Source organism: Pinus tabuliformis, chromosome J, assembly GCF_031772625.1.
Source record: "Pinus tabuliformis cultivar Carrire ecotype Pingquan chromosome J, CPIR1, whole genome shotgun sequence".
Lineage (NCBI taxonomy): Eukaryota > Viridiplantae > Streptophyta > Pinopsida > Pinales > Pinaceae > Pinus > Pinus tabuliformis.
In genome coordinates, this window is record NC_142295.1 from 993153827 (window position 1) to 993180349 (window position 26523).

General features: G+C 38.7%; 1 protein-coding gene across 1 annotated transcript in view; it reads left to right on the forward strand.

Moving 5' to 3' along the window:
• Positions 1-20241, forward strand: part of LOC149230174 (polyadenylate-binding protein 2-like) — a 137000-nt gene extending 116759 nt beyond the window's left edge. Inside the window, exons 6-9 of the mRNA XM_089378880.1 lie at positions 9716-9853; positions 18857-19030; positions 19256-19468; positions 19669-20241. Of these exons, the coding sequence (XP_089235006.1) occupies positions 9716-9853; positions 18857-19030; positions 19256-19468; positions 19669-19908 (765 nt within the window). The 3' untranslated portion in view covers positions 19909-20241. The remainder of the gene's footprint in view (positions 1-9715; positions 9854-18856; positions 19031-19255; positions 19469-19668) is intronic.
• The last annotated feature ends 6282 nt before the right edge of the window (positions 20242-26523 follow it).

Sequence of the window (26523 nt, forward strand, 5' to 3'; positions counted from 1 at the left end):
CTGTGATCTATAACCATGCTCTGATACCATGTTGGAATTTCTAAGTCTAACTGTTAGAAATCCTTCATGTACTTTCTGATTTATTTCTTCCTACTTGTTCTGTTAACTAACAAGTTATTTACCATGTAAACACTGAAAATAAATACAAGTACATGCTCAAGACATACAAATCATCAACTGAAGGAAAAACAAGAACACAAGTGACACCGTTATTTTAGGACCAATGTCCCTGGAAAAACCCAATGCGGGAAAACCGGTGCAGCTATTTGAGGGTTTTATTATTAAGCAGTTTCAGAATACAATCTGGGTGCCAGAAATGGCTCAGCCAATAGAGAATGGCCTTGACAGTAGTACCTCTCAGTCGGAGACAGATATTCGGCTAAAAACTCCGGATGAACAATCCCATAACTCTTAGCTCCAATCTGCCCCACGAAATCTCCTAACGTCTTCCTCTAGGGACTGCGTCAACCCAACTAGCCCTGCGTTAGCCTCTAGAGGCTCTGTGTCAGCCTCTATGTCACCCATGCTGGCTCTCCTCAGGCATTGTGCAGCTCCTGGATGGCTCTGCGTGGCCTCTAGCTGGTTCTGTGTCCCTCTCTCTTGGCTTCTGCGCTGATGCTCCCGGGACCCTCTCTGCCTCTATGCTTCTGTATTCACTGCCCCTCAGCTGCAACTCTGGTCACTCCTTCGATTTCCTCAGCAAGCCTTGCCCCAAAAAATTGAATTCTTGATCAACTCGGTGTGTTCTCCAAGTGACCCTCAAGCCTCCTCTTATACTTTTCTCGTTGACAATTCAACGGTCGAGATTAAGTCCCTAATCAACGACTAAGATTAGATTTGCTTGATCCATGACTTTTGGACCATTCTAACTCAGTTTTATATTAATTCAAATTAATATTTTATTTTCCCTAAGTTTAGACTTAGGGACTCCATCAAAAATATTAATTATTTTAATATCTCCCAAACTGGTTCGATTTTGCCCAAACCATTTCTAGGTATTGGAGATCTCATGTGCTTTAGCCTCTCCACCAATTTTCGAGGCCAGAGGACATCCAATGCTACCCTAAGTCAACAAGCACTATATCTCGTACATCATTGCTCATGATGGAGCAATACCAGTATTGCAAAAATCTTGATTTCATTGCAATTTTTTTGGCCTAGCCGATGTTTACCAATATTTTGGTTATATCTCAATTTGTTGATGTTTCACGATTTTTACCCATATTTTTAAGATTTTTTTGGTTTTCTGGACCCTTTTTGACTTTATCCCAATGCTGATGTTTCTAACATTGAGCTATGCTTCTCTATCATGGCATCATTTCAGACATGCTCATCTATAACCTCCTCAAAAGTGGAAGGCGTAGATTTGTTGACGTCGCTCGATAGTGTCAAATACCTGGACAATATGGGAGGTGGTCTAATCTGCTTGAAAGTGCTGTTAGGAGCCTCCACATGCTCCTTAGCATCTTTGAAGGTCTGCTTGACCCATCTCAGCCTCCTCTTGGTAGAGCTTGAAGGAATATCCAACTCATCCTTCGGATCTGCTGAATGTGTGCCTACTGCTAGTGCTATTGGTCCCTGTTCAACCTTAGGATCTTTTCTTTCCCGCTCCTCTACCATTGGTGGCTCCTTCTCATGAGATCTCCTAAGGGTCTGGCCCTCATCAAATTTGACATCTCGACTTGAGATCACTTTCCTTTGTCTTGGAACCTAGACTTGGTAGGCCTTTGAGACCTCACTGTAGCCCACAAATACGCCCCTTTCTGACAAGGTCTCCAACTTAGTCCTTTTTTCAATGGGAATGTGGACATAATCTGGACTATTGAATATGTGCAAATGGCCAACATCCAGTTTCACTCTTGTAAACAGCTCCTTAGGAGTTCTGTCCTCCAATACCTTTTGAGGACTCTTGTTTTGCACATAGACAACTGTATTGTAGGCCTCTGCCCATAAAAACATAGGCAATTCCTGATCATAGATCATTGCCCTTGTTGCCTCCATGATGGTCCTATTCTTCCTCTCGACATCCCCATTTTGTTGAGGGTTGTAAGTTATTGTGAGCTCCTTCTTAATTCTTGCTTCCCTGCAAAATTCTTTGAACTTGTCGGAGGTATACTCGCCCCCATTATCAGATCTTAACACCTTAATCTTCTTCCTAGTCTTGTTCTCCACAAGAGCTTTAAACTCTTGAAACCCTTTGTCTTCAGGAAGTAGATCCAAGTTTTCCTGGAATAATCATCTATGAATGTCGCAATATATAAGGACCTTGTGGTTGATGTCATAGACATAGGACCATAAATATCTAAGTGCACCAAGTCTAGTACTCCCTTAGACTTGGCCTCCTTGTGAGAATACACAAATTTGGCCTGCTTCCTAAGTGGACTACACACCGCATCTTGCTCCACCCTAATCTTTGGAAAACCAGTAACCATCGTCTGCAACATAGGGATAGCTTTGTAGTGTAGGTGCTCCATGCTCCTATGCCAAATTTCGCTCTAGCTGTCCCTCTCATGTATGAGAGCCTTCACAGGCTGTCGACTCAAAAGATAGAGATCCTTCTCCCTTCTTTCAATCACCTGCTTCTTGTTGAGATCTGTCCCTTTTGGCCCAACAACCACTTCACCTCCTGTAAAGTTGACCTCTACTCCTCTGTCCTCTACTCCTCTGTCTTCTATGGCCAAAATTGAAAGGAGATTTTTCTCCAACCCCTGTAATATAGCACCTCCTTCACCTCCATGATGCCACCTGAGTCCATCTAAAACTCAATACTCCCAGTGCCTTCTATTGCGTACTTGGCCCTATCACCAAGCTCCACATGTACATCCTTGGGCCCCTTAGTCATGTTGGTGAAGACGTCTCGAGATCTCATCATATGATGAGATGTTCTAGTGTCCACGAACTAGACACATCTCGTGATGGTCTAGAAAGGCAAGATACTAAGGCGAAGTTTTTCTCAAACTTTTCTGCTATCTCTTCCATCTGCGCAGTAGCTATCATAACAATCTTTCCTTTGCCCTTCTTCATGTTTGGACACTGATTGGCCTGAGCTTGTGACAAGCAAAGCATTTAACTTTGCTTATGTCCTTTGCCTTTTTGTTCAGCACCCTTTCGTTGTCCTTCTGTCAATGAGTTATGCCATATATCCTTCTGGATGAAGTCATCCCACAACCAACTCCAATCAAGAAGTTGTTGCCTAGCAAGGATCCCATCCACAAAGGTGGTTTGGTGCTTAACGCAACTCTTCAGAGCAACTTTCACCATCTTTGAATCATTCACAGTCTCCCCAACAATTGCAAGCTCATCACGAGCCCGCTAGATCCTCGTGAGGTAAGACGTCACGATCTCAGATTTGCTCATTTTGATGTTGTTTAATTTCTTTCGCAACACCATTTTTTTGTTTTCATTTGAACTCTGATGAAGATTGGTCAGAGCTACCCACATCTGTCATCTTTTGTCCTTTTGTGATATGTGAGGAATTATGTGATCCCTCACACTATCCAAAATTATGCAACTTGCTTTCATCTCTTTGAGCTTATGCTCTGCTGCAAGGTTTAGATCTGAAGGACCCTAAATGTCCCGACTCATAATATCCAACCTACCTTCATATCGCTAATTTCCACAAATCAATCACGACCACAAAACTCCGCTGCAAAATTTTAAGCAGTAATTTTTTTCTTGCAAAATGGAAAACTCGCTTTTGCAAACCCTTGTGATCTTAGTTATCTCTCTAAGAGTCTTTTAGAATGCTCTGATACCGTGTTAAATTTCGAATACTAGCCAGATTTGACAATTTATTTTATCCCCAACAAATTGTTTATTTACTCAAATAAACATTGAATCACTGAAAAATAAAATCACTGGTATTTTTAACTTCTAGAAATAAATATATGCAGTGGAATTAACTTAGAGAGACCAATCACACATTACAAAACGTAATTCACCCACAACAATTCTTCGTCACAAATCAATCTGGAAAATCTGGGTTTTTCGACCCACAGAGGTACAAGGAGAAATACAAATACAAGACCCTGTAACTTGGCTCCCACAAAATGAATTCGACACATGGAAATCGACTTTGGAAATCAACCTTCGAAAGAAATCGACATAGAGAAATCGACCCAATTACTCACTAGGGAAAACTACTATGCACTAGGTAAAACTCGACCCTCCAGCAATTCGGCTTCTCCTAGATTAAATTGATCTCTCTCCAATAACTTAGCTCTACAATCTCCTCCGCTCAGCCTCCTAGATTCACCCTTAATCCACACACTTTTCCTTCATTGCGCTCCTGGCGCACTGAGCCACTCTCACTTTCTCTTCGTGATAACTCGCTCACTTGAGTTCTGTGTATCTTCACCTCATTGTTAAGCCTCCTTTATAATCTTCTTTAAGCTCAAATCCCTAACCCTAATCTCCCTTCTAGAACATCTTGGAGATCAAAGCTTGAGATTATTTCCATGTTACTTAAATAATTAAATTATTTAACCTTAGATAATGACGTAATAGTCCACAATAATTAACTGACTTTAATTATTGTACTTTTCTTAAATTAGGCTTGGGAAAGAAGACAAATCATTTACTCCGCCAAGCAAGCACCTAAAAGAGGCAAATAAATCATCTCCCACATGCTAAGACATCAAGCCTAGGCAAAAGACTTGTCGAAGCTACCACAAGCTTCAACATGTATAGCCAGCCAGACAATCAACAACCCTTGTCGGCGACCATTAGCTGATGATATACCACATATCTTCACCACTTGCATCAACCATGTGCTTCTCACCCATCTGACATTAACACTTGGATGAAGGTGGGCTGCCATTCAAAACATACTTTGGTCATTTTACAATCGAGTTGTTATACTTGTTTATGGGCTTTTAGTATGGATTATGGGGTGACTTGAAAGATTGACAAACTTTGATTGTGATCTTGTCATCTCACCTTACTTGGGGGGTTAATCTTTGATCCTAGTACAATGAGACCTCTGTTAAAGCCCTTTGGGTATGAGAGGGGCACTACTTGGGAAGCCCTGATTGAGATAGCGTAGTTACATCTTCTGATATGTCATACTTAACACTTTTCATCTTACATTACAAGCCCACATTTCACCTCCATTTTACGGGTACAACTTGTGATTAGTTCTTTGGGATTTGGCACTCATATGTCCACATACTTGGGTAGGGCTCGAAACTTTGCCTTGGGAGGTTTATGCAGCTAAAAGAAATAAAAAGAACATATCATGGCCACAACAAATAAAATAAAGAGAAATCAAAATGCAAAAGATGGTCGGGACATAAGATTAGCATGTGGGAAAAAGCCTAGTATGAGCTCTACCTACCTCATATAGCCATCACCTAGTTCCTGAGCACATGATGCTCCATTACATCAAAGAAGGAACCCTTGCATGTTCCAACCCCGATGAGCGATAAACTGACTCATCTCAAAAGGGTAATAAAACTGCTACATCATACAGAGCAAGTTCTAACCCTTGAGCTATAAGCAGTAATACAAAGAAAAATCCAGAAGAAGCAAAAGGTGTACAAGAAGGGTGGAAAAACAAAGGCTGAGTTGGTAACTCATGCATCCACAAGTGCTCCCTCCTCACATCTATACACTCAGGATGTGGACACCTCCATTAGTTGGTCCCCTTGACCATGGCCCTTGGCCATGAAGTTTTATCCCCTCCATTCCCATCATAACTATTCACTAACACCTATCAACTAAAGGGTGGACTAGCGAAATGTTACTTCCCCTTGGGGGTTGGAAGCACTTAATAGGGTTGACCTTTAGCCAACCATACCTAGGGTGAAAACATCTTTGTGGGATAAGGGTACTGATTTTGGAAGGGGATCCTTGTTTCAAGTATTGAATTGTTCTAACATTCAAGTTTGGTACACTTAGATGCATTATTGATCTTGGTCCTTGATGACTGGTTATTTTCACTAGAATCCATGTTCTTGTCAGGTGGTTTAGCAGTGCATGTCTCGAGCACCTACTCCATAAGTTCCCAAGCCTTCCAGAGAAGAATATTGGCACAAACAGGTGGAGCGTTGAGACTCTTAGGCCTCCTAGCAACATCATTGGATGACACATGTCCTAGATCACCTTCAACACCGAGGACATTGATTGACTTTGTCTTAGATTTGAGGACTCTTCACGATGACACAATTGGACCCAACATCTCCCTCAGGCTAGCCTTGACACAACTTGATGGGCGACAGTTGATTCAGAGCCCAAATGAGGATGGTCTCACCATAAGAGACTAGGGAGGGCTTGTTGCACCAGAGAAGCGCTTAATATTGGTGTAGAGGAGACCACATTTAGTAGTTAGAAACCCACAGAGACCACATTGTGGTGCTCTAGCTGGATCTTGGGACCGCACATGAGGCAATGGGGTGAATTTGAGGGCCATCTCTCAAATCATGGACTTGGCATGCTTCTACACTACCTTGAACACCTCATCACCCTTCGAAATGGCATTTGGGGCACTTACACTGGATGATGTTAGCCCTAGAGAGCTTACGACTCACACGTGTGGGCCAATTAGGGCATATTTTCATAAATCTAGTGGGTTGGCTTGTAAGCCAAGCACATTTTGTCATCAAACTTGTTTTTAGGGGCTTTGTAGTCTAAATAGTAAAACTATTACTCGTATAGATAGAGGATATGTTTATTTGTATTGGACCATTATCACTTGTGACTATTTTGGCCCTCTTGGAGAATTTCAACCTTCTTGTTTTCTTGGAGAGATGTGACTCTATGGTGTACTTTGCTATGTGGAGCTCTTTCTTTGGTCTTGGAGATGTTATTTTGGAGCAATAAAGGCTTGTACATGCATTCTATCTTGTAAGTGTGCCTTGAAATTGTACATTTTTATTCTTGTGTCTAATATATGGAATGATTTATTATATAGGGTTTCTGTTATGCTAATTATTATAGAAAATTAATATATGGAATCTAGATGATGGCATTGTAGGCATTCCTCACTAATAGAATGTGAATGGGAATCCTTGGTGTAGCTCTCCCATTGACTCCATCATCCCAAGGACTAGACATTGGCCTTGTCACATTGTTGATCACCTTCAAATTTTACCATAAATCTCTTTTTCTCTCTCCAAATCTGATTCCGGTCCTTTAAGGTCATGCCACTAGCTAGGGCCAGGACACTAAACTTGCTAGGGTTTGAGTTGTTTGTTAAGGGAAGGATTCAAAATCAAGAGGAGTGTTGGTTGCTTCAAAATCAGCCCCTTTGGTGGCCAATACATCCATTTTCAAAAGCAAAAGTCTTTGCCTTAGGTCAATCTTGCCCTAGACAAGCCCTAGCTTGTCCTAGGCTTCAACTTGGGGCTTGTTGAAGGTTTCTTGTTCCATTTGTTGCCAATATTCATTGCTTGGAAGCTTTTTCTTGGCCTCTTGACTCTAGGTTAATCCATTTGGCTTGCTATCTCTCAAGCCCTAGATTATTTGTGCCCTAATTTGGCCTTATTAGAGGATGTGAATCACCCTATTACACTTGTTGATCCTTGTCTTTAGGAGTTGTCCTCTATAAGCCTTCCTTATCACCTTTATCTTTGAACTTGATATATCGTTAGTTGACCTAACCAAAGGGAAGCCTCCCTAGTGGTGAAAGCTCACAAAAGAGTAGGAGGTAGTTGTTGTGGTGACAGTTGGCCACAACTCATTGTTGTCCCTTGATCTTTTTTTGCCTTGCAGGTTTACCCCTTACAAAACTGGCTAGATTTTGAGGCAACAAGGTGCATGGGAGAGATTTTCATATATGTAGGTTGAAGAAAGAACTATACAAACTCAAGCAGGCATTGAAGGCATGGTACTTGAGGATTGATGGGTATCTACTGGGTATGGGCTTCACCAAGAGTGAGGTGGATCTCAGCCTATAATACACACTTGTTGGTGACGATCCACTCGTCTTGGTACTTTATATTGATGATCTATTTCTCACAGGGCCAAAGAAGCTCATAGAATTGTGCAAGTGAGATCTAGCTATAGAGTTTGAGATGAAGGACATCCGCATGATGTATTATGTTTTGGGATTGGAGGTGTGGCAGTAGACAGGTGAGATTGTCCTGGGACAGGGAAAATATGCAGTTGATATGCTGAGGAGATTTGGGATGGTGGATTGTAGGCCTATGTCTAACGCCCATGGTCACCAATTTGAAGAAGCTAAATGTGCAACTGATTGCTTCTTTGATGTAGTTGGTCAACACTAGGCCTGATATATGCTTTTGCTGTGAATGGCCTAAGCCAGTTTATAAGCATTGGGTTGCAGCGAAGCATGTGCTCAGATATTTACGAGGTACAATGGAGTATGGGCTGAGATATGTTAGAGTGGTGGAGTGTAGTTGCATGGCTATACAGACTTAGATTGTGCCAGGAGTGCTGTGGATAGGAAAAGCATCTCAGGGCTTTGCTTAAGCTTGGGATCAATAGTGATTTCTTTGTTTAGTAGGAAGCAAGCTTTCATGGTACTCTGTTTAGTAGAGGCTTAGTATATGGCAGCAAGTTTGGTGAGTTGTGAGGCCATTTGGTTTCACAAGATGCTCTCAGGGTTATTTGGTCTTGAGTTGGATCCCATTGTTATTCACTCTGATAAATTAGAGTTCCATCAAATTCTTTGAGAATTTAGTGTTTCATAACAGGTCCAAGGGGATCTGTGAAGCTTCAAATGGGATCTGTGAAGCTTCAGTACATCTCCATGGTGCACAGGTTGTAGATATTCTCAAAAAGCCCCTTGTAAAGGGTAAGTTTGTTTTCAGCAAAGAGATAAGATGGGGGTGGTGCACAATACCTTTCTCATTAGGAGGGAGTGTTAATGATTATAACTTGGACAGGTGCTTATACATAGGCTAGGTATCAAGCAAAAGTTTTAACTCTGAAGACTGAAGTTCTCTACTGGCATGATAGACTGAAGTTCTCTATATGTAACACCACATTTTCCTTCTATTGGCATGTTTAACGGAAGTTTTCCTGCATGGAAATGAATACTGCAGATGAAAATGGTCAAAAGACCCCAAATGTGGTGCTTATAAATGAAAGGGAAACAAGGTAACTCAACCCAGGTTAGACATGCATTTAGGACAAATTCTAAACACTTGAAGATTGGCCTGTGGAATTCTGAGAGCATATCCATAGCCTTTATCTGATGTCCTAGTTGTTCAATGAATGAGGATGTTTCTATCTGTTTGGGCTCCCCTATTTCCACTGAGTCAGTTAACATGCATGAATATGACTCACCTGTCATATTCTTAAATTGGTTAAAAGCATGCTTTTTATCTAGATAAAATGCTTTTTATTCAATCTGTAGATGAGAGACATGTTTAAAGGCCATGAAAAATTTCTGTGCATGCTAAGGGTCTTGGGTTCTGCTAAGATTAAATTATTGATGAGGGTACTTGTTAACAAACATTGTTAAAAAAAGTATTTCAGCTTGAACATATTTTCTTGGCTTTATGCTTTTACTAAAGCAATACTTTGTTTTATTTCTTCTTGATATATAGTGGTATTTCTTCTTGATATATAGTGGTTGAAACTTGAAAGGCTGTAGAATTTGTAGCTCCTTTGTATGTCCAACTGTTGTTAAAACCTGACTGAGTATTTTAAAGAACTGCTATACGTATGCTTTAAGATAACATGTCTTTAAATATAAGCTAGTGTTGCCTATCCTTGTGAACTTGAGATGTTTCCTTTTGTCTCTTACCAGGCTCAATTTGCTGTGCGAAATCCAGTTGGCATGACATCCACGGTGGCGACTAGTATGCCTATGTACCCTCCTGGACCTCCTGGGCTTAGTCAGCAGATTTTCTATGGTCAAGGGCATACTCAGTTAATTCCACCCCAGGTGAATCAGATTTGACTATTGTTTATGTGGGTTTTATGTTTAATAATTCTGTTGTTTACTTCTCCCTTGATGTTTTTTCATTTTTAGTTATTTGTTAATCATTTGAGAATCATATGACTGACAATCTCTTTGTAAAATGTGTACATACGGTAGATTTAACATATCCTGTTATATGTCCATTAAAACCAAATAAACAAACCAACCCACACACACAATATACTCTCCTAAAAGGCCTCTCTAATGGCGTCTTTAATGGATTCTATTGTTTACTTCTCCGTTGATGTTTTTTCATTTTTTGTTATTTGTTAATCATTTGAGAATTATATGACTGAATCTCGTTGTAAAATGTGCATATGGTAGATTTAACATATCCTGTTGTATGTCCATTAAAACCATCTTTCTTCTGTTGTATGTCTATTACAACCAAATAAACCAACTTTCCGTGATACAGGCTTTTTATTGATCTGACATATGAAGTTTGAAAGTTGTTAGCAGAGATGTTCATGTACATACATATGTATGCATTTAATATTTTTATTATTAATAAATGATCATATTGGTAGTAAACTTCATTATCGATGATAAGATAGTCCTCTACTCCTGGCATTCTACTCATTTGAAATAGATATTGATTATGTCCTTGATGCTTTTGGGCTTCACACATGTATTTATTTCTTTGTATTAGTTAGTTTGAAGTGTGTTACCGCTCAATTTAGCAGGGGTCCTAGGAGGGGTTCAAGAGGGACTACTACGAGATAAAGTGGCAACAATGGGACAAGGACCCACTGTCACCTTAGTCGATGTCCGCTGCTCTTTACAGACTTTCACCGATGGGAGGAGTCCTGGTACAAGGAAATCACTAGGAACGATGAGTCAACGATATGATAGTTAGTGAATTTTGAAGCCCATTCACAAGAGAGACTCAAATAATAGGGCTTGCTTGCATTAGAAGCAAGGTGATGGGCTCTCTAAGAAAGGATCGAGGGAGGCTTAGACCTAGGGATTAGGGTATTCGTTAGTGAGGGATGCCCTAAACCTAAGATTATTTTAGAAACAAGGTTTGTAAATAGCCTTGTGAGATAAGAAATGATAAAGATGCGGGACCACAAAGGAGCGTTGGGAAGGTCCAAGTTTGACCTAGGGTTTACAATTTTTATCTTGCTTTGAATGGTCATGCAAGGTCAAACAAGGAGAATGATGAGGGTCTTGGGAATGGTAAACATTGTGTTATCTTAATGATGAGACCCTTGATGTCCTACCCCAACCTAGGAAGAAACTAGGCAAGTATGGTCTTATGGCTAGGGCTCAATATATTTCTCAATCCAACTGCTGGAATGACTTCAAATTGGGAGGACCTCTAGAGGACACATAAGTGCAACTACCTGCCAACTCGCTTCGAAATAGGATGACTACAAAGGAATTCATTTGATGTCCTAGGAGACCTACTAGGACTAGGGTAGGGTTTCAAAGAAAAGGTAGAAAGAGAAGGTTTTATGTGATCATCAAGGGTTAGGATCAATGCCTAGCCTATTGGGACAAATGCAGTGAAAATGATTTTGAAAATTTGAAATTCTTACTCGATCAAGGAGTCCTATTGTAACTTCGCATAGCCCTAGGAGGAAACAACTAGGTCACAAAGGAATTTATACTTCTTTTTGCACAATTCAATGACTTTTCAAGGTGATGATGAAGAAAATCCACCCCTAGGAACATTCATTCGCAATACCATGACATGTAACATATGCAATTCTTAAAAAATCCAAATTTTCATAAATTCACATTACATTTAGGGCATATTTGAGATTATTGAGAGAAATTCAATCATTATTCTTGTGAAAAGAGAGTAATATAGCATCAATATAGCACTTACAAGGTAAAGTGAGTATGTCCAATCATCAAATTAGCGAAAATAAAGCTCCAAGATCAAAGACAGGAATCCAAACATCGAAATGCATTAATTATCCTCCAATTCATCCACAATAGTAGGTCCGAAATCTTTTAGAGAGAAATAATCCAATCCGAGTGAAGATGAGAGATCAAATGAACCTATCATATATTTATATGATCCTCCAAGGGATACGATTGACTTAATTATGCCTAATAATGCCCCTACAATAAAAATAATGTGCAAAATAACATCTTTTTGGTGACAAACCCACCAAATACTTCCATCATATGAAAAATAAGCGTCTGAAGGGGGTTGAAATGATAATACAATAGCTAGGAGGGTAGTTGGAAGGCCTAGTGAAGTCCCTCATGTGCCATAATGAATAGGAGGGCTCCAATAAAAGCAGTGAAGGGGGTGGCCCCTTGATCTCGAAGCAAATGACCTGTAGTGCTCCCAAGTGGTTGTGGGGGCACAAAAGCATCCTCATGGGTCTCCAACTGAATTGAACAAGCATGTATCCCATCTGCAAGGGCTAGAACAATGATGCAAGCCCTCCCTTGTCTCCCATGGTGAGACAAAACCCCATCTGGGCCCTTGATCAATTGCCAAGTGTGTGGTGCAAGTGTGTAGCCCACTGGGCATTATCAAATAAGTCGGACACAAGCGAGCAATGAATGGTGTTGAAGGATCCCATAGCATGGTTATTTGCTCTCTGCTATAGTGGGGGCCTAGGGCTCTCAATGCACACCCTACAAATGTCAATATGACCCTCTGGAGGGCTTGGACCCTGTATTGCGAGACCAAACCCCAAGATGAAGACCCACCCACAATCCTGTATAAGATCCAATGCGTTTTTTCACCTTTCAGTACAACAATTTGTCAGTGCAATTGAGCAAATGAGCTTACAAGTCATGGCATCAAGTGGGCATTTCGTAGTGGCATGCCCTTCCATAATGGGCTTTAGAATGTACCAGAGGTTAATCAAGGACCAGATTAGGTGGTTTCAACCTCTAAGGGAGTGACAAGTCGATGGTACATCCGTCAAACGATAGGTATCATGTGAAATAATAGTGGAATAGTGTGGGGTAGCAGAGGAAGGCTCCTTGCCACATGCCATGGTACAAGGGTCGCTATAATAAGGGAGGCCCACACATGGGTGTATAGATGTAGGAGGGAGCAATCGTGGTACATGAATTACCAAACCTTTGTTTTTCCACCCTACCTCATATGCCTTTGCCCTTTATTGGTTTTTCTTTTTACAACTACACAGGGCTTTAGGGAATGAGAGCATGATGCATAAGATATAGCAGTGGTTACCCCCTTAAGGTTGGCCAGTTCATCGCCCTCTAGGGGTTGGGACAATCATGGGCTCCTTAATGATGTAGGGGGCCAGTATGAGGGGCTCTAGGAACCACGGTGATGCCCATGATGGTAGGGGTAGAGCTCATGTTGGTTTTTTCCCACGTGTTAAATTTGTATGTCCCGATGATCTTTTGCATTTTATGGTACATTTCCTATTGAGAGTGGCCAAATTATGCTCTTTACTTTTGTTTTAGCTGTGTCAACCATTGAGGCATCATTCCAAGCCCGACCCAAAGTGTGGACAAGGGGAGGGGAAGGCTAACTTTTTGTGGACCCAATGGAAAAATGTGGACGCAAATGGGAAATTTATGAAAAGGGGGTTATAATGAGCAGAGGGGGGTGATGTATGTGGTGTTGGGAAGTGAGACCATGCAATCAAAATTGAGATTTCCCATGTAGTGCCACTCCGAAAGCTAGTAGCCAATAAAGAGATCCCATGGGATTAGAACACAAGGTTAACCACCAAGTTGGACCAGGGGACATGAGTACAAACCAAGCTCATTCTTTTCGCCGAATCCCCCCACTAATCCATCTCCAGAGTTGTTGAAAATAGTACCAAGGAGAGGTATTACTAGGCTTTTATCCCTTTTAGCATAGTGAGCACATTAATGAATTTTGTCTCAATGACATTTAGAAGTGTTGTACCATGTACTTTTCTAATATTAAAGTCACTTGTAGTTTATAAAGTGACTCTATGTGTAAAGAACTAAGTGTACTTTTCTAATATTAAAGTGCGGTGAAAAATCACTTCATGAGAAAAAATAGAAAAGGTACACAACTTAAAAAAGGTATTAGGAGACTTTTAAGTGATGGGGCCAATGTATGAGGGGGGTCATTTGGGAGAATTGATCTCAAATACACATCTTGAGATTTGAAGATTAAATCTCAGCCATTGGATTGCAGGTTTAGGGATTCAATTTTTTCTCAATTTTTTCCAAGGAGACAAAAGAGGAAAATGGAGGCTCATTCTTTACTTAACACTTGAGAGGAGAGCATGAAGAGAAGAGATGAGAAGAGAAACTTGATGAAGGAGGAGAGATTGCAGCTATAAGACGAGGCGGCACAGATTTCTAGAGGAAGGAGGTCGTATAGCAGCATAGAAACTGAGGAGAGCAGCAGCTAGAACTGGCATGAATTTCAAGGCAAGGAGGCACAAATTTTGAGGAGATGTAGCACGGATTTTGAGAAGACAACTCAAATTTTGAGGAAGATTTTATTGCTATTAGGCCCAGTCATAGGCAGTGCGAAAATTGAGCTTCCAGGCATGATTTTCAAGGCATAACTGTAACCTTCAGTGCAGAAATTGAGGCACCTTCAAACACAGATTTCGAGGCAGAACTTTGGGCATGAATTTTGAGGAGCTGGGCAGACAATTTAATGCAGAAATTCTTGTCATAAATATTTGTGAAAATCTGATTTTCTAGTGGGCACAAATTTCTAGAAAATAGCATTTAATGCTACAGCAGAAAAGGGAGATAAGTATTGTGTTTGTTTTATGTACTTGTTCTAAATGTCTCAAGCAATAAAATCCTCCTTTGAAGACCACTTTTCCCAAGAGGCTGTGGGGTTTTTTCCGGGGTCAGATGACCAAAAATTAGTGTCTCAAAAGTGTTGAATGCTTCCATAATTTTTGCATTAATTATCAGCTGATAGGAAAATGAAGAATTAGTAGAAGCAACCTTTAATGTTTGCAATAAAAGCATGCTGAAATTTATATCAGCATGAGAAAACATGTGGGTTGGGCCTAAACAAACACATGCAAACTTGTAAACTGGGTTAAGGGTGCAAAGCATTTTATTTTCTACAGAAGTGTCCATCATAAGTACGCAAAAACACACAACTACATAATGAAAACCATACTTTCGGGGTTGAAAGGCCCACCTTCAAACATATGATCATGACAGATGGGTGAGGGTGCATAATGGCTGGCTCAGGTGGCCAAGATGGTGGCATAAACCATAAAGAGACAAGAGACACAAAATATAGGTTATCAGCGAGGGCCAAAACCTCTCACTCTTTGAGAGGAAAACCCGAACAAATTCTTTTTCTTATAGAGATTCCAATTGACGAATACCAAGACCAAGACCCTTGACCTATTTGCCTCTCCAAGACCAAGACACAACTTCTTAGCTTAACACTTTCCTTCCTTGAATCAATGATGGTCAAACATCTGTTTCTTCTTTCCTTCTTGGCTGCTCCTTAGTCTTCGGCTTCCTGCAATTCTTGGCTTCCTTCAGAAACCCTATCATGTGTGAATCATCAAGATTGTAACCTTGATTTCCTTTGCTTTAGTTGGAGGCTACTTTCTTGTGAACTCGGCTTGCACTCTAGACTTGTCCTCTTCCTTGATTCGGTCTTTTATGATGACTGATATAGTCTCAGCTTCCTTTGCAGCAGATGGTCCTCCTCGCATGTGTGATGGATATCGGCCCTTAAAACAACCCAAACCAACTTGTCTTGTAGTCCTTCCTTCTTCACTTGGAGAGAGGCTTCCTTTATGTGATTTTGCACTTCCTTTTGTAGTCCTGTTCTTGTCTGAAGTTCTCTGAAATTCTGCTCTGAGATGGAGTACGAACAGCCCTATTTATAGTTGTTTCCCATCAAAATATGCCAACATGACATGATGTGAGCCAACATGTCTATTTTAGAGATTTATATTATTCTTTTGAAGCTGACTTGAAGGAGATGACTTTTGGTCTTGGAGGACTTTATAACTTATTTAAGGACTTATATAAATATATAACATGCCCAAGAAGGGTCCTTCATACATGGCATAGACTCAAATTGACTTTTATGACTAGATGACAGATCCTAAAGGCTCACAATGGGAGCCATCACTAAAATAAAATTCCTTGCTCATGAAACCCATGAGACAAACATTACAATAATAATTTTATTTTTCTTCTTTTCATCAATTACATAAAATCACAATTACACATGTCATTATGAAGACCAAACCTAGTTACTTTTCAACATCTTGGACCCCAATGCGCTGGATCTAGTGACTTAGGTTTCCATGTCATACAAAATCAATCTGTTGAATTTGATTAAAATGAGTCAATTTATCATTTTCCCTGTGCTTGAATTGAGATATTGTGTGCATGTGCAAAACTTGTACTTCAGTTTCTTGGTCCAAGCAAGGATAAAGTTTCATATTGCTATGACCTTGACTTCTCATAGAAGCTTGTAGGTATTTTCATGATATTGCAAATGGAACTATAGATTTTATGTTTTTTCTGCTAAGTTGCACAAAACGCCGAAACATCTAGAAGTTTCTGAAACGGGTACAATTAGAAACATCACCCCCGAAAAATGGAAACGTCAGGTATAAATGTATCAGAAATAAGTTAAGAACACATTATCTTGTAAGAAAAGAAAGAATGAGACACATAAATGACATTTTAGAAGGAAAACCAAGTCTATATTAACCCACATAGATACATGATGAAGAAATCCAAAATTAGCCTTTATATATGAGGTTGTACGCTGAAGGTTCCAAGATCAGTCCTTATATACATGGGGCTATATGTGCTAACGCTGAAAAAAGACATAAACTAAAGACAAATATTTACTATTAGTAATCATAACATCCTCATCCTCACCAACAAAAATAGAACAAGATGCTTGTTCAACAAAGGATGCAATTCTACTAGAACTTGCGGCTCCACTTGAATCACCACTAATATCAAGAGGAAAAAGAGGGAGCTCTAAGTGTAATTTTTAATGAAATTAGCGTAGGAGTGAAATAAACTTTACAAAAAATATTCAAATAAGCATTTCTGTGCCATAGAAATGACCCACGGGCTTCTTGGCTGCTTGAGCAGGCCTGAAACAACCACTTAACTTGCCAGAACATCACAGTTTTGGCCTTGAAATTCCAATTGTCTTACCATACAATGTTTTGGAATCGCGAAATCCAGTATGGTATGACTGACAGTGTTTTGGGAAGTTTTGGCCAAGCTTCAGAGTTTCGGTATGTTTTCTAGGAAGGTGTTTCCTGTTATTGATATACAACCATAGAAACCTTTGAGCTCTTCTGGTAGGTTCTTAGATTGGTTCTTTAGCTGCTTTACATTCTCAGTCTAGTTCAATGTTACTTGGGAGCGGGAGCGACATTTTCAGAAGCTCTCGGTTTGGGAGCGAACCTGGAGCGTTTTTTATATTTTTATTTTTTGATACATATATGTCAACAAAAACATATAGAATAATGAATTAGATATAAAAAACATAAAAAAACATAGATTGAACCATACAACAACAATCATCTAGAAGTTATAATCTTCATCAACCACGTCCACAAGTTAGTAACATAGTAACATACAACATATTGAGTCTCATGATTCATCAATCTTAAAGTTTCAAGCTTTCAAAATTCAATATATAACATTTATCATCCTTGATCACCAAAGTTGTACTTGTAAGCTAAGTGTAACCATTACACCAAATAATATCTAACATGAAATGAAATGTTATAAAATGAAATGAAATGAAACAACTCTCAACTTTCATGAAGCATCATATTCATAATTCATTACTAATGAGTTAGAATTGCCAACTTCAAACTTAAATTGTCATATATTGTTTAAAAAAATATCATAATAAATATGAAAGAGTCAATAGTTATAAAAGCTACTAGAAACTAGAAAAGAGAAGTAAATCTATTATCTATTTCTTATGCTTGGGCCTCTTGCCACCACGAGAAATGTCTAATTTTTTATTCTTGTTGGAAAATCAGGATCTTTGTCATTAATATCACCCTCTAAGCATTTTGTCATTACCTCTATATTTGTAGGGATCTTTGTCATTAATATCACCCTCTAAGCATTAACATAAGATAGACCAAGCATAGCATGTCAAGTCAAGATTTTGTTTGAGTGATGCATACATTTTTAGGAGGGTCATGATAGAGGAGTTCGACAAACAATGTCACTAACATCAAGGTACATAGAGGGATTGGTGTTCTTGATTAAATACGAGTTCCATACCCTAATACATGACAAAAGTCAATGGAAACATTGCAATCCCCCAATCCTGAAATCCTGAAAAACTGATAAGTGTGCTGGATTTTGAGTGAAATCTAAAATTCTACTTTTTCCATATGAAATCCAATGAGGCTGGGACCACTCTCAAACATCCTGAGTCATTTCAATATTAAGGAGAATACTAGGGCCTACACTTGATCATTAAGTTGCCCCACTCGAAATTGCATTTTTACTTACCCTCCCGAAAAGGCAGGGAGCGAATTTTTTTTTTGGGAACGCGCTCCCGAAATCACTCCCATTTCGGGAGCGATTTTGGGAGCGCGCTCCCGAGTCGGTCCCGCCCGGAGCGCGGATTGGGAGTGGGATTGGGGGGGGGGGGGGGCGCTCCCCGCAACATAGGTCTAGTTCCTTAGTTTGTTCACGTTCTCACTTAGTCAAAGCCATGTGCCTGAAAATTTAGCCTCTTCCTGTGTATGTGATGAATAAACTGATCTTTTTCTTCTAAATGTTACTTGTCATATATGTTTGGAATCTTTTACAGTTATCATGCATTTTAAAGTGATTTCTCTCATCTATCATGCACTCATTCACAAAACTGGAAATTTGTCTTGATGTAAAAATATTGAGGGACATTGTGCACCATAGATGTTGCCCAATCAAGTGGCTGATACCTGACACTGCCAATTACCAGTGGATAATATTTTTTGTATCACTTGGTACTCATATCACATCTAAGGGCTGGTATATTTTCTGATAATTGGTTTCCTGCAGGCTTCTGGGTATGGTTATCAGCAACAGTTTGTCCCTGGTATGAGGCCAGGAGGTCCTCAGATGCCAAATTTTTTTGTTCCTATAGTTCGACAAGGCCAGCAAGTCCAACGTTCTGGTCCAAGGCGAACACCTTTACAACAGCTGCAGCCACCTCAACCTCCATTTCAGCAACAGGTAAACAAACATAGAAAGTTTCAATTAGCTCTCATTAAAGCAGATCTGCTTAAAGTAATCTCTAGGATCACACCTTGCAAAACCACTAATAATGTGTGGTAATGTAGGTTGTTGTAAGTAGAAAAAAATTGTTAAATCTTGTAGGATGAAATAATTTTTGCCATATGAAGACTATTGAAAATTAAATTTACTATGGAGGTCTTATCTTGCATGTTTTGCTGTCAGATGATTCCTCGAGGAGGTCGTGTGATGCGATATCCACCTGTAAGGAATGTTCCTGAAGTTCCTTTACCAGGTGTTGGTGGAGGTATGCTGCCAGTTCCATTTGATATGAGCAGTGTTCCTATACCCGCCCCTGATGCTGGGATCTCACAATCTTCACCTATGGGAACAATGGCATCAGCTCTTGCAAATGCAACTCCTGAGCAACAAAGGACGGTAGATACCATATCTTTGATCTAATTTCTTATGATTATATCTTGTCTTTTCCTAGTGTACGTTTATAATAACTAATGGAACTTGTCATTTGACTTGTCAAAACTAGGGATCATGGTTGATCCATGAATTTGATCTTATGCTTCTTTCATATTTTACGTTGTGATTTCTGTTTACAAAATATTGTTGGCATTGCTTTTCAGATGCTTGGAGAAAGCTTGTATCCTTTGGTCAATCAGTTGGAACATGATCATGCAGCCAAAGTTACTGGTATGCTTTTGGAAATGGACCAAACTGAGGTTTTGCATCTGCTTGAATCTCCTGAGGCCTTGAAGGCAAAGGTCGCTGAAGCGATGGATGTGTTGCGCAATGTGTCACAGCAAGCAACTGCCCCAGCAGAAGAACTTGCAGCCTTATCTTTGAATGATCCTCTTGTGTCTTGAGAAAATGTTGCTTTCGTGTGAAGTTCTGGCAGTGCTGCTTAGTACATTTATTTTCTAATAATTGAGCTTGATACTTAGTTAAACTTAAATACTTGATATCCTGGCTTTTTAGCTGTGGGTGCATATACCTACAATTTTCCCTTTTTCCGAGACATAATCCTTGCTTGCAATCTGTACAAGCATAAGATCTGTTTTAGATTTTAGTGTAACGGTTGCAGAATTAGGGAAGTACTTTGGATTAAGGGAGTGTTTATGTGGTCATAATAAATTTGGACAGGGTTTCAGGCGTTGGGAAACTTTTTCACAAACTGCTATGCAATAACCGTTTATACATTTTGGTTGTTTTCTTACGAATATTTTCATCCTTCTTTCCTACCAGGCACCATGTTTGCCTCCTAGATTATAGTTAAGTATCTGGAAATATTTTAACTACTTTCGCAATATTACAACGATGTTATATTCTTTGTCATTCTCCTTGGTTTGTTTGCCTCCTAGATGATAGTTAAGATCTAGAATATTTTAAGCGTGGCTTGTTTAGGTTGACTGGGGAGCTTTTGTGAGCTGGATAATGTTCGTAGGGATACCTTTTAAAATAAATATAAATATTTATTTTTAAGTAAACAAGGGGTTATATTTAAATTTGACCTAATTTGTTTTCTCTGTGTTTCTTTTCGTGGAGCACATTGCAGTTGAATTTTAGCTTTTGAAGAGATAATGTGCCATGATTTGTAGATTTTTTTGTAGAGCACACTGAAGTTGAATTTAGCTTTTGAAGAGATCATGGGCCATGATTTGCAGATTCTTCTGTTGACCTAGAATTTCGAGTGCTTGTAAGCAACTTGCACAAGAATAACCGCGGCTCATTAACTTGCACATGAATTACCGAAGTTCATGACATCTTGAAGGCGTTGTGTAGGTAAGTCTTTAAATTTATGTGACCAGATCCACCTATGGAGGTCCAGATCTTAATTCACCAGGGATATGTTTCCACGTGGAATGTGCACGAGGATATGCTCGAAATCTGTTAAAGACGACGTAAAGCTAACACATCTCCAAAAATACTTTAGAAAAGAAGAAGAGTGTACGTCCTTGAAACCTTAAAAAATGTGGTTTGCAGAAACCTGAACTTTGCCTATAAAAGAGCACCGTACTAACCTAAATTTTTCTTATTAGTATGCAATATTGAGTTTGTGAGATCAGTTTGGAGCAAAACATATCAATGTTCTATGCTTCCGGTTCGTGTGTTTTTTAACAATATATATATACATAAATATTCTTTAGGTAAGCTGTTTCCTCGTATCTGGACCGTCACATTTCAACGAGGGTTGTGGCAACACCTTTGGTAATTGTTCCGTTTACGTTTTAAATAATATCACACCTGTAGCCACAAAAGATTTCGCAATTTTTAGTAACTTATAATTTATCCTTGCACGTAATCTACTTGATCCATATTTATACATCCAAAGGCTTCTATTCAAGTAATGACAAGTAAACTAGGAGAATATCTATCTATGTTGAGTCGAGTGTAATTACACTTTCTTATATTGCTAATCTCATACTATACTCACGTGATTACTCATTCTTATGTAGCTAATCCCATATTATGGAATTTCCATAATACATTTGGAAAATAACCATGTGCAAAGTCTGGAGTGAAGTTACAAATTCCTTCCTCTCTCCAAATATTGTTTCGGTATGCCCTATTCCAGCGAGAAACTACTGTTATATCATTTTAAATCTGTCTGCTATATGGGAATATTATGAGACCCATAAGATGCTGAATATTATGCATCTTATGGGCGATAAAATAGAATTTTTGAATTAGTTTCTTATCTGATCTCTGCTAACGAAGGGGGAGAATCTTTAATTGTTTTCCATCAAATCAGGAGCCTAAAAGAATTCATAACTAGGTGTTTACATTGCCATTATTTCTGCCACAAATATTTCTGCCAAGTAGCATGTGGTTGGGCTGTTTCAATTGGAGACTTTGCCTGTCATTGGGATGCCTTTCCATTTGCAAACTGTGCCTTCCATTGGGATTCCCACTGTAAGCCCTTTCACATTGTCATGCGAAGGAAAAGCGGCCACTTCATTGTATAGGGTTTCTGGAATCCGCCTTCCTGTCTTTCATTTAAATATAATATCAAAAGCAACAAACCAACTTTTATTTTACAGCGTCTAACATAACGAATATATTTGAATAAGATAATTTTCAGAGCTATAGCTACCAAGGGAGCATCATTCCTCTGGCGAATAAAGAGTAACCTAGTTTTCTTTTATTGCTCTCTGAAACTTTGATCGTGAATACTTGTTCTTTAGGTTCTTTCATGATGAGAGCATGAATGCTGCCCTCTTTGATTTTCATGTTCTAATACAAATATCAAATTCCACTGCTGGTCTGGTTTGATCCGTTCTTGATCCATACAAAATTTGGCTATATTCCAGTACTTGTATATCCTTGTCACAAAATCTCAAAAGGTGACTCTCCCCTGTTAGGAAACGTTGCTTTTCTATGCTAGAACTGGAAATATATATTTATTTGTTTTCACTCGACTTTAGAGCATCATGATATTTTTTGTTTTTCAATTTCTGGTTTAATGTTAAAGAGTGTTTTCTCCAGACCACTGATTGAAAGGTTTTATTATTTTGTTATATTGAAGTTTTGAGTCTTGACTAATTGCAGCCCTTCTGCAATGTTATGATTTATATGATTTTTTAACCGTAAGAGCAATTGTTTATGCTGGATTATTGTTATTTTTTCATTCAATCTTAATGAAGTGGTTGATTTAGCTTCAGTCCAACCAAAAACAATGTCATGAACTTTTTTTGCAATTTTGAATCTCATTTGTTGCTGATCGCTGAATATGCCCGTCTTAGATACACCCAAAAGTATTTTTTTTGGAAAAATCGTGTATTTTTTTTTCAAAAGAAAAAACGCAGATAATTTTCATTAAACTGAAAAAGACCAGTACATATATGTCATAAAGATCTAATAACCAAGCATATGATGCTAGACAAAAACTAATGTATAAACCCTGATCATGTATCTGTCCATGAGAACACAAAAAACAGTATAATATGCATCGGCGGCTTATTAAACCAGATATTACATCACAATGAAAAAACCATCCTCCTACATCCAATTTCAAAAATGCTGCATATTACCTAGGGCGTCTATATGTTGTACCAAAAAAGAAAAAAGAAAATAACCCTTATAGAAATTCTGAGAATGAAAATAACCCGGCCTTGCTCTGTCCTTGTCCGAAGAGAGTATCTGGAACCTTGTTTTGTTCCTTGAAGATATGCTAGAAGATAATAGGCAGACCCAAAAGACTTTTTTCAAATGAACGATGCGTGACAACCAGTTTAGCAAATTAGGGCAATAGATGCGTGTCTTGTCATTTGCCCAGTCATAATAACCTTGGCATCTCCAAAAATGTGCAACTGTGACAAATTTAATCTTCTAGCTTGGAGCAGAAGACTCCACAAAGCTAAAGTTTCAACACAAGACCCCACAAAGCTAAAGCTTCAACACGAGTATTGGAGTCCTCTCCACCATACCAAAAAAGTTTGACATGTGAACCTGGTTCCAAATATAAAACTGCATCACAACTGCATTTGCCAAGTTGTGCTGCTCCGTCGAAGAAACCAAAAGGATAACGTGATAAGATATTAGCAGACCTTTGTAGACCTTTTTAGCTCGGCTTCGGAGCAAAAACCCCAAAATGCGCACTTATTTTGCAAGAAATTTAAATAACTCCGTGTTCCTTGCATGCCAAATGCCCTATAATATAAAACAAGAGCCCTGAAAGAGAAACATTGTTGTATCCACCATTGCAAATAGGAATCTATAGAAGGGAAACATCATCTATTTTGTAAATTATATGCATGCAAAACCCTGCACCATATAACAATCGATAATGGACATTGTAAAAATAAATGCAATGCACTTTCACCTGATTCCCTTGAAAGTAGACAAACAATAATTTGGTCCATAGAGCCCATGTTTGATGAAGTTGTCCCAAGTCAATAATTTGGTCCATAAAGCCCATGTTTGATGAAGTTGTCCCAAGTCAATATGCGATTTTTCCAAGATAGCCAACAGAAAAGAATAATATTTATCAGAATGTTCCAACTCCATATCATCTTGAAACATGATTTTGTCTTGCAAGGTTGAAAACTTGAAATATGTGAGTATGCCTGAGACACCAACATGTTTTTCCACATTTAAGGTTTCCATCCCACTAGAGAGCATGCACACTGTTCTTAATCGAGATAACAGCCAACCGAAGGTCAAGAATAAACTGTTGAATAGCCATCGACTGATCATTTGGAAACCTTTCCAAATGTGCGAACTGCCCTGTGACAGACGCTTCCCGGACCTGAACCACTCAATGATCGAAGTTCCTTCTAAGTACTTCCTCTTCACAATATCCTACCAAATGCCATCACCCAATATTGCTCGCCATAGACTCTTTGTTGAAGAATGTAACTAGTGTCAATCTTCATAATTGTATTCGAGTTATAATGTAATGTATTTGTCAAAAGAAAGAAAAAAGAAAATTTATTTATAAAAATATATTTATTTTTGGCATGGGTTTCATGTTTATTTTAGGTCAAGCCTCCATTGTAGGCTTCTAGGATTATATTTTGAGTCATTGTCATTATTATTATATTAGAGGCCCTTCTTGCGATCTTTGTGTCAAGAAAGAAAAATATTTTTACGTACATTGTCTTCCTCCACCAAGTTAGCTTCCTAATCCTTAAAGTCGACCTCATATTGGAGTTTCAGACTACTATATATATATATATATAAGCACATTCGACCTATTGAAGGAGAGATCCATGACATTCAATTTGCAGCTCAAAAGTAACAAGTTAAATGCGAAGGAGAGCCTAACCTATGCCAAGAAGAGAAGTAAGTCAAGCAAAAGTCTGAAGTTAGTGATCCTAGTTTGACTGGGTGGAGAATGAAGAGAGGGCTGAAAACCCTAGTTTGACTTGGTGGAGTAAAGGTGGTCCCTTGGTCTTGGGTCTTGGCTGCCTCAATTTGATTTGAATCTACTAGTGGAAGAATTTGATTGGGTTTTCCCCTTCATAGGGTTTTTGCCCTGACTGAGTGCCTACAGCTTGTGTTCTCCTGTTATTTTTTAAGTTTTGGCAATTGTCTTGATAATGAACATATAATAACCAAAAAAAGAAGTAATAACTAATCACAAGAAATTATCAAATAAAAGAGAAATCAACTTAATAAGAAACCCTAATGCTGCTCTAATGGATTTCTCAAATGGTATTAGAGCTAAGGTCGATGAAAACAAGGTAGCCAAAAGATCACGGTTGGTTGGAAAAAGCAAGAGTTTCAAATCTATCTTTAATGACCAAACCATTTAGGAGAACAAAAGCTTCCAGGCATGATTATAACTCTGCAAATAGACCGCAAACCTGAGAATGTCGTGGAAAATAAGGAAATTGACTAGCACCATTTGGAGAACCGAGTAGCTAGAACTCTAGCCTAGACAAGACCGAGTTCCTGGTAAGAAGTGAAGTTTTGTGCAATAATATAAGTGAAAAGATCTTCAAAATAATATAGAATTACCTCATCCTCTGTAACAAGGTTTCAAGAAGGCTCTGGAAAGTGAATCTAAAGGAAAAAAAAACTCATCTCTGTGGTAAAGCGAAGACCTTGGAAAGTATAAGTTCTAAGCATGAATCAAAGTTCCATGATAGTAAAGTCACCCAATAGTTATGTACTAAAGAGGACCAAAACCTACAGTAAGAAAGGAACGAAGATCCTTGTGAAAAAGGACGAGAATCTGTGCATAAGGTAGTTAGCTTTATCAAGGAGAGTGTAAATAGATTCGTTCCTTGTGAAAAAGGACGAGAATCTGTGCATAAGGTAGTTAGCTCTATTAAGGAGAGTGTAAATAGATTTGTGCACTCGGAAATGCCAAGTCCTTACGGTAGTATAGAAACCAAGCTTCATAAATTGACCCAAATTTATAAGAAGAATTTCTGTTGTAAGTCAACCTTGAGAAAAGAGATATTAGTCTTTGAATGGCCCTGGAAATGCCAAGGAGCTATTAGTCTTTGAATGGCCCTGGAAATGCCAAGTCCTTACAGTAGTAGAGAAACCAAGCTTCATAAATTGACCCAAATTTATAAGAAGAATTTCTGTTGTAAGTTAACCTTCAGAAAAGAGATATTAGTCTTTGAATGGCCCTGTAGCAGCCTCTCAAGTATTCAATTGATATCACCTTGAAGAAGATCAAGTCCTCATATTTTGAACAATACTTGACTAGAAAAAGAAGATTGAAGTATAACACATTAAACCAACAATGAAATGAGTACTAAAGAAAGCATTTTTGCACTTTTTTGCACCAGAAACAAGCCGTATAGATCTTATCTGAATCAAGTATTGTTTTGTTTTTTATGTTTCAATAACATAACACCGTGTCTTCAACTTACAAGGAAAGCAATAAGCTCAATGAAACATCAAACTTTCAAGACAAAGGTATGTGATTTTGAGGTGTCTTCAACTTACAAGGAGAGCAATAAGCTCAATGAAACATCAAACTTTCAAGACAAAGGTATGTGATTTTGAGGTGTGTATATTAG